The sequence below is a fragment of the Carassius auratus genome, chromosome 50 (assembly GCF_003368295.1).
Source record: "Carassius auratus strain Wakin chromosome 50, ASM336829v1, whole genome shotgun sequence".
Lineage (NCBI taxonomy): Eukaryota > Metazoa > Chordata > Actinopteri > Cypriniformes > Cyprinidae > Carassius > Carassius auratus.
The window spans coordinates 17,359,261-17,374,360 of NC_039292.1; the positions used below are offsets into that span (position 1 = coordinate 17,359,261).

General features: G+C 38.3%; 1 protein-coding gene across 6 annotated transcripts in view; it reads left to right on the forward strand.

Annotated features, from left to right (window-relative positions):
• LOC113067194 (anoctamin-3) overlaps window positions 1–9,913 on the forward strand; it is an 85,963-nt gene extending 76,050 nt beyond the window's left edge. For 4 of the 6 annotated variants that reach the window (XM_026239499.1, XM_026239495.1, XM_026239497.1 and 1 more), the window contains 6 exons: window positions 2,287–2,432; window positions 2,807–2,959; window positions 3,331–3,478; window positions 3,804–3,890; window positions 3,983–4,088; window positions 7,539–9,913. In XM_026239499.1, coding sequence (XP_026095284.1) covers window positions 2,287–2,432; window positions 2,807–2,959; window positions 3,331–3,478; window positions 3,804–3,890; window positions 3,983–4,088; window positions 7,539–7,721 — 823 coding nt within the window. In that variant the 3' untranslated portion in view covers window positions 7,722–9,913. The remainder of the gene's footprint in view (window positions 1–2,286; window positions 2,433–2,806; window positions 2,960–3,330; window positions 3,479–3,803; window positions 3,891–3,982; window positions 4,089–7,538) is intronic. The other 2 variants (XM_026239500.1, XM_026239496.1) reach the window with 1 other exon arrangement.
• The last annotated feature ends 5,187 nt before the right edge of the window (window positions 9,914–15,100 follow it).

A 15,100-nucleotide genomic window follows, 5' to 3' on the forward strand; every position in this document is an offset into this window, starting at 1 on the left:
AAGCTATCCTGAGATGTCAAAGATGACAAGCATACAATGAGAAAATAATTCATTTTAAGAGCCTTTCAAAAAAACTGGAACTGGTATAATGTCTGCAATAATGACTGTTCTCTCCCACAAATTAAATAGACACCAGCAAATTAAAACAAATCACAACTGCAAATTGGAATCTGGTGTGCAGTATGCATTACATAATTCATGAATGGTCTGTTGGAGGCTGAGGCTATAAAACAAAGTATCGTATATTGTGTATATACTAGGGCTGTCAAAAATAGCGCGTTAACGACGTTAATTAGTTGTTTGTCGTTAATTACGCCAATTTTTTTAACGCATTTCACACATGCGCAGTGTGACAAATTATTAAGGTGAGGAAGTCTCGTCGATCTCTGAATTCTCAAGATAGTAAAAAACAGCGGCGAGCGCCGCGACGAAAACACCGAAGACGCTTAAGGTTTTACCCCAGTTACTCTCAAATACATTCATGCCAAGCTCGATAAACAGAGACGACTTTAGTAGTTGATACGCTGGAGCTTCTTCCTGTTATAGCGTCCTGTGTTTCACACTGCGCATGCGCAGAACTCCTACATGCAATGCAGCGAAAATTACAGCTGTTTGGGAAAGCATATGCATTTTTACTTGGTTTTACTGGCACTTGAAGCCTTCAGAACGTGAAAATATCGATCCTAAAGTATTGTGGCAGAGCAAATGAACACCTCCCAAAAACAAGAGTGCCCAGAGTGCAGAGGGCGCATGTTTGTGTTTCTGAGTTCATTCTTTCAAGTTTCTCTATGCATAATGTCATAGATATGTGGCTATATTTAACCACTGGTTCACCTAAAACCCTTACACTATCTATAGTTAAATGGCATGGTTTGATATAGTGCTCAGGTAAATTTGATCTAAATAAATGTTAAACTTTTGAAATTCAGAAAAAAAGAACCACATATTGATGAATCAATACATGAAAATTATGTATCTGTGTCCTGTTATTTATCTTTTGGTATGCATTTCAGAAAAAAAAATGGTTAGGATTCAGGTGTAATTGCAAATAGTGATTAATCCTGATTAATCCACTGAAAATTCTGATTAATTTGACTAAAAATTTTAATCATTTGACAGCCCTAGTATATACACAATACAGCTGGCATATTTCACATAGATTTGGGAAGATACGTATTGTGTCAAACTGCTCGTAATTGGCCAATCAACTCTTTATACACTCTTTTTCCTCCAGGATGGGGTAAATTGCATTTTGTTTGATTGTATTGGTTCTTTCTTAACACCTGAGCTTAAACTGCAGTCATACCGATTTTTTCATGTCTCTTTGTCAATCCTTTATCTTTCTTTGTAGTACATGTTAATGTTGTTTTATATATATATACATTATTCCATCAGATGTTGTTATTGAGTGTATGAACACAGAGGTCTGTGTCACTCAATTATTAGCCATTTGATATGTTTGCTGCCCTGGACACACAAAGAGAGAGTTTGTCCTCAGTTCCTGTCCACTGCGTTCACGTCTGGCTGATTTTGCCAACACTGCAGTGCAGAGAGAAATGTATGCCTCATCAGAAAGATCCTCGACAACAGAGTGAACTTAACAGACAGTCAGGAAACATGATGAGGGACATTAGTTTAATTTATCATTACTGTTCTCTCTTCCAACGTTCATAGAAAAAACACAGAAAAAAATAATAACTTATTATGAACTTACACTTATTTCACCAGTCTTTTTCATGGAACACAGAAGACTTGTAAAAAGTAAAATGTATGTATATATATATATATATATATATATATATATATATATATATATATATATATATATATATATATATATATATATATGCAAAACATTTGTTGCTGTTTATTGAGGTGGGATACAGGTAAGGTTAGGGGCAGGTTTGGTGCCATGGTTAGGTTTAAGAAGTAGAGTCAACATGTAACTACAGAAATTAATTACAGTTGTAATTACAGGATTGTATTTTCAAATATGATTACAATGTAAAAGCATGTATGTACACAATAAGTGCATTGTATCAACTTATTCATTTAAATGTAAGTACATAGCAGCAGCAGTTAAAGACACTTAATATAAAGTGGGTCCAAAAGTGTTAAATCATTGCTTTTTTTAATAATCTTTTGTTGTGCTTTAAAATAATAGTGTTGACTAACATATTAAAGCACATGTACTGCTCTGTTGCTTGATTATTTCGATACAGACAGAACCATCAAACTGTATAACATATCAAATTTCAATTTGTTACATTTTTTTTTCTTTTCCAGGCTGTTGCAGAACTGGTGGTCCCGGCGTAAGATGAAACGAGCAGGAGAGCAGAATAACAGTAAAGAACAGCTGCCGCAGTGGGATAGAGACTGGAACCTGCAGCCCATGAACGCACACGGCCTGGTGGACGAGTATCTGGAGATGGGTGAGTTCTGCTCGATAACACTTATTGTGAGATCTGGTGAAGTGTGTCATTTTCTGTCATGGTGAAGAAGCAGCAAATTACATCGTTTAACTTAGACAACCGCTATCTTAGAAATAACACATCTGATTTAATGTAACTGAAGGTTGCTGATAACTGCTCTGTTAACACCACAATAACACAAAAACATGTAACAGTAAGTATGTTTAACTAAGGCAGCATGTTTGCAATCCATTGGACAAGCTTCTGCCGTGAATAAGCAATTGTTAGACTGACCCCCCCCCAAGATGACACGATTATACTGAAAATATTCAAGTTTGTATCATTACTTGCTTGTAATCTAGATGGCCTGCAAATTTCATATGCTTTCTGTACAGTTCTGCAGTTTGGTTTCACTACAATCTTTGTGGCGGCGTTTCCTCTGGCTCCTCTTCTTGCTCTGCTCAACAACATCATTGAGATTCGATTAGACGCCTACAAGTTTGTCACGCAGTGGAGGAGACCGATGCCTGCCCGAGCCACTGACATTGGTTGGTCTTTTTCCCCTCAAACCAAACAGCAAGCAGTTTTGGCCCAGAACCGGCCCAGATCTGGCCCACATTTGGCCAGACACAGACAGCGCATGCCTAGACTACACAGACATGTGTAGGCTAATTCCTGTCTAGGAATTAGCCTGGTGTTCATTTATTCCTATCTAAACACAAGAAACAACAGTCATTTGTTATAATTACCTTTAGCTTGTTGTAAATATAGAATGTTAGCATGAATATACAGAATATTTAAATGCTTAATGTTCTTTAATGTAGCAGATTATTTTATAGATTTATGCATAACCTGTCCTGGTAAATGTCAGTATATTTTGGTTTGATAGATTTCTTTTTTTTTTTTTTTTTATCATTAGGAATCTGGCATGGTATCCTGGAGGGCATTGGAGTTGTGGCTGTCATAACAAATGCCTTTGTCATTGCCATCACTTCAGATTACATCCCTCGCTTTGTCTATGCTTTTAAATATGGGCCCTGTGTGGACAAGGGTTACCGGCACGAGAAGTAAGAAAGCAGCAATTACAAGCAGCAGTTACTAAGTCAAACACACCAGTGGTGTGTGCATTGTAAAGCTGAGAAGATTTATTTGGTTAGCCGCTCTGGTGGTGATGGGTGGTTGCCAAGATTCAGCTTCACCATCATCCATGTCAGGGCATTTCTGTGAAATTATTTTGAAAATTATAAATTCAGTTAATCAACTTGAACAAATTGTACTCAGTGTATTTAGACATACTAATTAACTTGATTACAAAAGATTATTAATTGCCTTCAAAATCCCAAATTCAGTTTACTAATTCTGTGTATTTGCGTTTTATGTGTCTTTACACAGATGTCTAAGAGGATACTTGAACAACAGCTTGTCTGTTTTTGATATGGGCGAATTAAAAAATGGGAGTTATCATACTCGATACTGCAGGTACTGCAACATTCATATTGTTTTATGCCATTAAGGTTTTTTTTCTCTCTATGTAAATAGTTGAGTAAAATTTGTCTTCTATCCCTCTACAGATATCGGGATTACAGAGCGCCTCCATGGAGTCCTGAACCCTATGAGTTCACCCTGCAGTTCTGGCATGTTTTGGCTGCCAGATTAGCATTTATCATAGTCTTTGAGGTCAGTGCTTCACATTTTTGTAAACTTATTTGAGTAAAAACTGTTAACAATCTCAGCCTACAATTCATGGGACCCAATGTCAGAGCTGTGAGTGTAAATTTCAACTTACAAATACGAATATTAATATGACAAGTTATCACATTCAGATTTTTAACCTCTCGAGTTTAGCTACTGATTTACCCCCATAGTTTAGCTCCAACCCTAATTAAACACTCCTAAACAGTCTAATCAAGATTTAACTAGGCATGCTAGAAACCTCAAGGCAGGTGTGTTGAGGCAAGTTGGAGCTAAACTATGCAGGACACCAAACCTTTAGGGCAGAGTTTAGACACCCCTGTTCAAGTTTAATGGAGGCCAGCTGGTACAAGATGGCAATGCAGATAAACCTCACTTCCCTCAGGAGTTGCACTAGTGCTGACATTAGAGGCTTCAGTCTTTAAACCTGTTGCAAGTGGGAAAACATAATGTGACAAAATTCAATGGAGCCAATTATAATCAGTCATGCTGTCTACTACTAATAATAATTCCTTACATTTACATAGCGTTTTTCTGGGCAAAGCACTTTACATAGAAGGGGGTAATCTCCTCATCCACCACCACTGTGCAGCATCCACCTCGATGATGCGATGGCAGCCATATTGCCACCATACAACTGCTAATTGGTGGAGAGGAGACAAAGTGATGAAGACAATCAGTGTAGTGGGATGGTTAGGAGGCCATCATGGTCAGAGGCCAATGGGCAAATATACCCCTACTCTTTTTCGAAAGGACATACATTTTAATCACAACAGAGAGTCAAGACCTCGGTTTAACATCTTATCTGAAAGATGGGTTGCTTTTTGTGATTATAGTGTCCTCATCACTACACTGGGGCCTTAAGGACCCACACAGGCCACAGGGTGAGCACCCCCTGCTGGTCTTACTAAAACCTCTTCCAGCAGTAACCTAGTTTTCTCAGGAGGTCTCCCATCCAGGTACTGACCAGGCTCAACCCTGCTTAGCTTCAGTGGGCAACCAGTCTTGGCCTGCAGGGGGATATGACTGCTAGATAAAGTGTATGCGGCACGGTGCAGTGCGTCCAAGGTCCCAGACAGTAAAAACTCCCATTGCTGCTTACAGTGTAGACATCCTTTAGCTGTTGTGGTGCTGTGCAGCACAACACGACAGCTGTCACATCCGGTGTAGACACGGTATTAGAGTCCTGTTAATGTGCCTGACTTCCATCACTGCTTCAAACCATGCATGGAGCGACCTGGAAAGAGCAGATTACAGTGGTGCCATGACCCGGATGGGAGTGAGATTAAGTGGGGTGAGTGTAACGGAGGCCAGCTGTTATATGATCATTGTGTAGGTAATGAACTTAACTGTCCTGGCCTCAAGAAGTGCATTAGCCACTGATACAAGAGACGTTTAGCGTAATTGTTCACACCCCTGACTCGCATGCCAGCTATCATCTATACAAGCCCTGCTTGCACTGGGCCGAATAACAGGAGCCGGACTTTTGACTCTTGGCAAAAAGACTTATTCTGGCCAAGAACCACCAGAATATGTTCAAGTTGGAAAAATAGTTAAAATATTAGTATGTCCAAATAGGTAGTATTCTTAAAACAGTATGCAAAAAATACCCAAATTACCTCCTACATCTACATCTCCTAGTACAGTATTGTTCAAAATAATAGCAGTACAATGTGACTAACCAGAATAATCAAGGTTTTTCGTATATTTTTTTATTGCTACGTGGCAAACAAGTTACCAGTAGGTTCAGTAGATTCTCAGAAAACAAATGAGACCCAGCATTCATGATATGCACGCTCTTAAGGCTGTGCAATTGGGCAATTAGTTGAAAGGGGTGTGTTCAAAAAAATAGCAGTGTGGCATTCAATCACTGAGGTCATCAATTTTGTGAAGAAACAGGTGTGAATCAGGTGGCCCCTATTTAAGGATGAAGCCAACACTTGTTGAACATGCATTTGAAAGCTGAGGAAAATGGGTCGTTCAAGACATTGTTCAGAAGAACAGTGTACTTTGATTAAAAAGTTGATTAGAGAGGGGAAAACCTATAAAGAGGTGCAAAAAATGATAGGCTGTTCAGCTAAAATGATCTCCAATACCTTAAAATGGAGAGCAAAACCAGAGAGACGTGGAAGAAAACGGAAGACAACCATCAAAATGGATAGAAGAATAACCAGAATGGCAAAGGCTCAGCCAATGATCACCTCCAGGATGATCAAAGACAGTCTGGAGTTACCTGTAAGTACTGTGACAGTTAGAAGACGTCTGTGTGAAGCTAATCTATTTTCAAGAATCCCCCGCAAAGTCCCTCTGTTAAAAAAAAGGCATGTGCAGAAGAGGTTACAATTTGCCAAAGAACACATCAACTGGCCTAAAGAGAAATGGAGGAACATTTTGTGGACTGATGAGAGTAAAATTGTTCTTTTTGGGTCCAAGGGCCACAGGCAGTTTGTGAGACGACCCCCAAACTCTGAATTCAAGCCACAGTACACAGTGAAGACAGTGAAGCATGGAGGTGCAAGCATCATGATATGGGCATGTTTCTCCTACTATGGTGTTGGGCCTATTTATCGCATACCAGGGATCATGGATCAGTTTGCATATGTTAAAATACTTGAAGAGGTCATGTTGCCCTATGCTGAAGAGGACATGCCCTTGAAATGGTTGTTTCAACAAGACAATGACCCAAAACACACTAGTAAACGGGCAAAGTCTTGGTTCCAAACCAACAAAATTAATGTTATGGAGTGGCCAGCCCAATCTCCAGACCTTAATCCAATTGAGAACTTGTGGGGTGATATCAAAAATGCTGTTTCTGAAGCAAAACCAAGAAATGTGAATGAATTGTGGAATGTTGTTAAAGAATCATGGAGTGGAATAACAGCTGAGAGGTGCCACAAGTTGGTTGACTCCATGCCACACAGATGTCAAGCAGTTTTAAAAAACTGTGGTCATACAACTAAATATTAGTTTAGTGATTCACAGGATTGCTAAATCCCAGAAAAAAAAAATGTTTGTACAAAATAGTTTTGAGTTTGTACAGTCAAAGGTAGACACTGCTATTTTTTTGAACACACCCCTTTCAACTAATTGCCCAATTGCACAGCCTTAAGAGCGTGCATATCATGAATGCTGGGTCTTGTTTGTTTTCTGACAATCTACTGAACCTACTGGTAACTTGTTTGCCACGTAGCAATAAAAAATATACTAAAAACCTTGATTATTCTGGTTAGTCACATTGTACTGCTATTATTTTGAACAATACTGTATGTAGGACTACTGAGATTCCTGAAGTGCTCATTGTCATGGCACCATGATGGCACTGGTCTTCCTTCACACAAGGCTAATTTAGCTACTTTTCAATACTGCAATTCAATCTAAGATTATTTAAAGTTTATGATTTTCCCATCGTTTGATTGTCTGTTATATTCTCCATAGCACCTGGTGTTTGGCATTAAGACCTTCATAGCCCACATGATTCCAGACATGCCCAAAGACCTGTGTGATCGCATGCGCAGGGAGAAATACCTGATGCAGGAGATGATGTATGAGGCAGAACTGGAGCACTTGCAGAAAGAGCGGAAAAAGAACGGCAAACGTTATCACCATGAGTGGCCTTAGCCATGCTTGTCCGTAGTTACACACATCAGTAATGCCCACTGGAGAACTGCACGAACCACCCACAAAAGCACATAAAGACTTGAGAATGCCAAACAAGCGTCTTTGCAACATGCACAACTGCAGCACACATGTGAACACAGACATTCATGTAAAACCGTTCTGCTACCTTGGATGGCTAGCTTTGACTCCATGCATCCATGGGCTGCCCACTTTTCATTGCTGTGACAACCTGATCAAACGTTGGGCCTTTAGAGCCAGGAGTCGGCAGCTGTACTCTGCACCAAAGAGGATCTTCTCAGTCCCTACCTGAGACCTCTGATTATCCTATACTTTCATCCTGCTGAGTGCATTTACACACTTGAGCAGTAGTTCTCAAACTGTAGTGATTGGCTACTTAGACTGTTGGTTAATTTAGCTCCATTAGCTAAAAGTATCTATGACAGCAGTCTGGCAAATTTTGAGAACCACTGCAATACAGAAAGCTCTGATGGGGGGCATTTTGTCTATATAAATGTGTCTTGAGCATATGGGATGATTGGGATTAGTTTGAAATCAAGTGCAAATGAAACAGGATTTCCAAAAGCGCAACTGGACCCACCTGCCTTCTCAATAGTCAACAAACGTACATTGTAGCGCAAGAAGGATATTCACTTTTGCAAACCATCGCTTTGTTCATGTGAAGCATCATCAACATTGAGATCAATGGATTACAGTGTTTTCTAACACACAGTAAACTCCAGTGTGTGGGTGGAAATTATCATTCACAACATTCGTTGAGCACGAATCCTTCCCAGCATGGCCAGCAGTGGCACTGCACTTTCACCTGTGTTCTGTCGCAGTTCTGAATGGAGCACTTTTGCGGTTGGATTTTTTACTATGCAGACGAAGGGCTTTTGGAGTTCCTGTTTTCTGCTTGCCTACTTGTCTGCATCTCTGTGCGTGGCAGCTATCATCCCGCTGTGAAGCAGTTCTCTACCTGGTGACCAGGCAATGTGATGACGTTTACGTACGAACATATTTAACGATACGCCCTCACTCTTTGCTTGCCAGCATCTCACATTGTGGTTCTTGTTACAAAAGTGGTTTCTGGTAAAGGTTACCAAATAAAAATCAGTTTGTTTATGCAACTGAACAGTTTTTATGTACTGCATTGCCTTGAAAAGATATGCAGATCTGTCTTTCAGTACAATAACTCATTTTGTCAAGACAAAATAAAGAAAACAACTAGCCCAAATTGTCAAAATGGTGATATAAATGACATGCATGGTATTCTTTGATTGCATGTTGTTTCTTTGTTTTTCTTTATTTTATAAATTGTCCACATGCCTGTTTTTTTTTAGAGTGTGTGAACATAATTGATGTGTGAGTGTCGCTCATGTATTTATGTGCTTATGGTCCCATCATTCCATACGCAAGATGCTGGCTATCTTTGCAACAAAATTTTAGCATCTCTTCAGTACAAAGTATGTATGCTGTGAATTTTCTGTAAGAATAGAATACCAGGATGGCCTACATTTACAGAAATGTTCAACATACAACCAGAGTGAGCTGTGTGGAATGCAGTATCCCACAATGCAATGCTTTGGAATTTACCTACAGTACCATATAGTGCCGAAGGGGTGACATGTTTTTTGTAGGTCAAACTGGAAGTTAGCATTACCCTGGTTCCCTCGACAAAAATCTAATTGGATTTTTTCCATTGGATTTCAGATTATCAAAGAGAATAAGAGGTGTGTCCTACCTGTGACCTACAAAAGGTTTTCTTCATCATGATAAGTTTTCACAAATGAACACAACTTTCATGAATTTTGAAGCTTAAATACAGTCACAGTGCAAATCTAAACATTGTCTGCAAAGGAACTACTGTCCTTCTTGATTCATTATTTGTTTGGAATACCAAAATTTCTTAACAATGTGGATTTACCTTTTTAAAATTATTTTATTAAGATATTTTTCGATGCCAGTCACTGAATGTACAGTAGCAACAATGTAGCATTCTACTGTTGGAAGCATTTATTGTTGCATAATGGATGCTGTTTTGCAGTATAGTATGCAATATGCATAAACTGTGCAGTTAGTTTTCCACTCAAAACATAGTCAACTAGTGTAAAATATTTAAACAGCACTGCCCATTGATATATCCATTATACATACAGCTAGAGCTTAAACAGATGTGATGATACAATAAACTTTGGGACAATGGACATGGGAGACAAATTCTCAGATTTTTACATTCAGCTTTTTGGTTTTATTTCTTTTTTTAATATGTAAAACGCTGTATTTTCTGTATATTTCATTTTCTTTGGGGCGTGTATGTGTGCATGCTTAAATATGTGTTTTTTAGTTGTGCGTTTATGCATGTATGTGTGTGTGGGCTTGTTTTTGCGACATTCAGGACACAACTCTGTATAATGACATGGGTATGACACAGGTATTACAAGAAGAGGGTGACTTATGAGGACATAACCCATGTCCCAATTTTTCAAAACGCTTATAAATCATACAGAATATTTTTTTTTTTAGAAAGTAAAATTGCACAAAGTTTCCTGTGAGGGTTAGGGTTAGGTGTAGGGTTGGTGAAGGGACAGAGAATATACAGTTTGTACAGTATAAAAACCATTACACCTATGGGATGTCCCCACTTTACACATAAAAACAAAATGTGTGTGTGTGTGTGTGTGTGTGTGTGTGTGAGTGTGCATGTGAGGGAGAGAAATTTGTAAATTTGATGAATTGTTTCAAAAGGCAATTTTTTTTTTCAAAACGCAATAACTGTTCGAAGTAGCATACTACCTTACTACTCATACTATTTTTTTTCAGTATGTACTGTGCAAAGTACATTAATTTTGTGTGTGCTTGGAATATTAAGACTTAATGGGTGGTCTATAATGTTCATTATAGAGTGCTCTATAGATACCATGTCCCATAATTCAATGTGTTCAACCTGACCTTTCATTTTTGTGTGACAAATGCACTGAAAGGAATATCAACTGTGATTTTCTTGACCTAAACTCAATTCGCACAATATCTAGGGACCTTGTGTGATTTAGAAATTACCCCCCACATCTGAATTTCGTGTGGTGCATTTTCTGACTTATCTCCCGAATACCCAAATGTCAAGGCTTTGAGAGTTCCGTTCTATGGTCCAGATGGATTTTTAAAAAATAAATTACGTTATATAGTTTCTTGCACGGTGTCATTTACATTTCATCAGTTTAAAATAATATCTCAAGCTTTATGGTTGCTTTATTTTTAACACATTAACCTCAAAACCTTTTCAGCTTTCTCTTTTTGCAAATTGTATGGTAATATGATGACAGCACCCAAAATACTATCAAGCACTACAACACAGCTCCATTCCAGAAGTACACTAGTATTCTATTTCGAACACAGTTACTACATCTGTCCCCCTTTGAGTGTTTGCAGATGAGATATTTATATCATTTTCTTAGTTAAGAATCAAGTTTTGCTTTTTTAAGTATATATTTTTGCACTTTCCGTTTGTATGGGTACAGACCCCATATGGGTGTAGATAGACATAAAAAAAAATAAAATGATCAGAAAAGAAGCTTAGATTGTGTTCTCACTTCATAGATACTACACTAATTTACTGTTGAATTAAAGGGTTAGTTTACCCAAAAATAAAAATTAGGCCATAAATTACTCACCCTCAAGTCATCCTAGGTTTATATGACTTTCTTCTTTCAGACCAATCCAGTCAGATTTATATTAATATTATTAGATCTTTCAAGCTGTTCAATGGCACTCAGCGGGTGCTGCAGTGCATCAGTCCAAAAGAAGTGAAATAGGAAGCAGTTTCGGGTGGATGACGTATGGAGGTCGGCTTTGCGCATGCGCAGCTCAGAAGTGATGAACGCAGAAGCACAGGGGAGAGATCAAAACAAAACTACGGTCACTACAGTGGTCACTACAATGGTTTTTCTTTGCTAAAGTAAGGAAATTTTGCTTCCTTTTGTCCTGTTAACACATGTTGGTTTTCATGATACTCACCAACACATGCGCAACTTATACAACATCAGCCCAGAACATCAGCCCTCAACCTACATTAAAGTGATTATTAGGTTTTGAATATGGATATTTTCTTTCATAAACGCATTGATTCGCTCATCGGAGGCCTTTGTTCAGCTATGTTAAGACACTTTTTTAAATGGATGGGCACTCTTTTGGAAGGAAGCACTGCAACATCAGGTGAGTGGGATTAAACAGCCTACAAGATCACAGACCATTTTTTATGTGACTTTTCTGGAAATGTCATTAACAGCAGGAAAATAAGAACATGCTAAACACAAATAATAAGTTGCAACACTTGTTACTATGTTGGGTTGCCATTTGTGTCCTGAATAAAATTCAGTTGAGAACCACTGTATTAGAAACTAAAGTTTGCTTTGATAATTTGTATGTTATGGAGGCCAAGCAGGACCGGAGGTTCGTCAATGGAAATGTTAGGCTGATCTGAAAGGTAATAGTCTTTACTAAGACACCATTCTCTTGGTGTAATGTAATCTACGCATGAACTCACTGATGAGCCCAGACGATCTAGGGCTCTTGACAAAGCATTGTGTATCTGTGCACTTTTTACTGTGAAGTGTGCATGGCCTGTATCCGCTTGAACCGGAGAAGACTGACCTGAGATCATTACATGTTGTAGTGGTTTGTCATCTTGACTGATCAGTTGTTAATGGCCTTGTGGTGATCTAATTAACATTAATTTACAGGCTATTGGACAACAAAATAGAATCAAATACACTTGTTTGTATATAAAATGTCTTCATTGAAAATGCTTGTCAAAAGCACATGCAACAATAAAGATGTTTAGAAGTAATGTGAAACAGCATGTATTATACCATTATAGTCAATGCTTAACTAATCTCCCACAGATTCACCACATTAGATTCGAATAATGAATGAATTCATGCAACATCAATCATTAGTCTTTTTTTTTATATATATATATATTATTGTAGTTGAATGGTTAAAGTTGTTGGATGCTATTTTAATGTAAAAAAAATTCTTGTGTTTAAATTCAAAGTGTAATTTCAGTTCTGTGTTTTTGCAATTAACAAAATGCATATGCATTATATGCAGATAACAGAGTGGCTATTTAGCAGGTATGTGTAAAGCCAATGGGTCTCTTTATGAAATGTGATCTGAATGATTTTTTTTGTACAAATAGTTGTGAAATTGTTCTGACATAAATTTTCAGATTCATGAAAGTATTCCTATTTTCAAAATGTTAACTGCTACAAACAAAATGTATTCGGCACATGGCCATTGAGAATACACTGGCCATTTAGTAATACACTGAAGCCAAACCTGAGAATGGAGTCCGGAAGATCCCACAGCAGTCCAGTATGCATAATTCATGGCTTAGGATCTTTTCAGTTTTGAATGAGCCTTTATGCGTTGTCTATTTAAAATTGAGGTTTGCAGAGCATTTGTCAATCTGCAGTAGAGGAGATTTTTCAGGAAGGCCCCTTTTTACATGCAAATTACTAAGAATTTACTAATAAACTTTTTATTTCTCCCAAAAGTTTCATGAATGTGGCTCAATATGTGCTATGCTTGCCATGATTTTGATAAATAGGGCATACTGTACCTGGATCCAATGTCCCAGATAGTCCTGGAATATCATTCCCATCTAACATATAGATCAGGTGTGTAAAGTCCTGCTCCTGGAGGGCCAGTGTTCTGCAGAGTTTAGCTCCAAACCTAATTGACCTTATCGATAAGCCCATTGCTCACTTGGACGGACAAAAGGAGTTGCTCACTGTCTTAAAATGACAGCTGTCAGTGAAAATGTTCTTCCGAGTTGTTTCTGGTACACTTGGGACACATGGGACCTTCAAATGGGACGTAAATAAAGCCATGATATGTAAAATACATTAAAATAAATATGTAAAAATACAGATCACAATGCAAATGGAAGGATTACATTACGTTCATCACGATCCCAATGACAACATCTCGGATCAACATCATTCATATATTGCAGAGTAAGATTAAATTAATTTACATTTAACCAGATTACTATGGAGAGGCTCTCTCATATTGACCTTCGTTTATGTGTTTTGGATTTTTTACTGCATGGTATACAACATCAGAACAATTCGCTATAAAGGTTTGTACATTGGCATGGACTCATTAACTTTTAACGGTAACGTTAGCTACCGTTAGGCAGGTCCAACCTTAGAGTAGGGATGAAACAACTGGCAGAAGAGACTGACAGAGCATGTCCGTCATGGGAAGACATGGGTTTACAGAGAGGGAAACCTTACTGTGGAAGAATACACATATGGGATTACCAATAGGGAATCAATCAATAAATGTAAATGTGGTATTTACTTTTAAATATTAAATATTGCATTTGATATATGAGCAAAAAGGCACTTAAAAGAAATTGCATTTAAACAGATCACAACCAGTGCTAATTTCATAAAAATAACATTTTAAAATTTAGTTTGCAGTTATTTTGGATAATTTATGGTTCTTCAAATTTGTCAACATTGTTCAGTCCAACAATTCTATATTCATGCCTTATTCATGACAACTCTGGTGTGAAAGTTTAGATGACAGTGACATGTCGTGACAGGAAACAGGATTCCCAGAGAAATCAGGCCCAGCATTGGGCCTCCACACATGCCGTGGATACAAAGGGCCGCCTGAGGCACAAGAGGAGAAAGACACTCAATGACAGGAAATTAAGCAGGAACAGATCATCTTGGCCCATATTAAAATCATATGAGCCACATACCTGCACAGTTCCTCCCATATATGATGCAGCCACGGCCAAAGTAGTGCAGGCCACACTGAACACCACACCTAAACTTCAGCACACAGTCAGTAGTACAGTAGAAGTAATATTTAATCATTCTCAAAAGCATCACTGTTGCTATTCTTTATTCATTAGGGTTAAAATTTTTGTACAAACCTGTAACCCAAAGTATGCAAATTAGGCACATAACACACCATTTGTGCAATGGAGAAGACCAGTTTATGGGACATAATTGTGGCGGGTTTTGCTAGTAAGCAATGGAACATTACATTAAGTTATTTCTAATATCTATTGTGTTTTAATTCTGTTAGGTATTAATGTGGAGTCATATGGTTAATCAACCTCCTCTTATTAAGAAGTACATTTTGGCAGGCTGGCAACTCGAGAAAGGGTCTGGATGTTTGGCCAGGGGGGCCCATGATGGCGGATCACTGTGCCTGGAATGATGGGCCCTGCTGGCCTGCTACGGGGAGCAGTTGTAATTTGGATCAGGCGAGTTTGCACCTTTCTCCACTGTGAGTCCAATGCTCTCCGGACAGAAAGAGAAAACAGGAAAGAGGAAAATGAGAGCTTGACCAGGAGATTT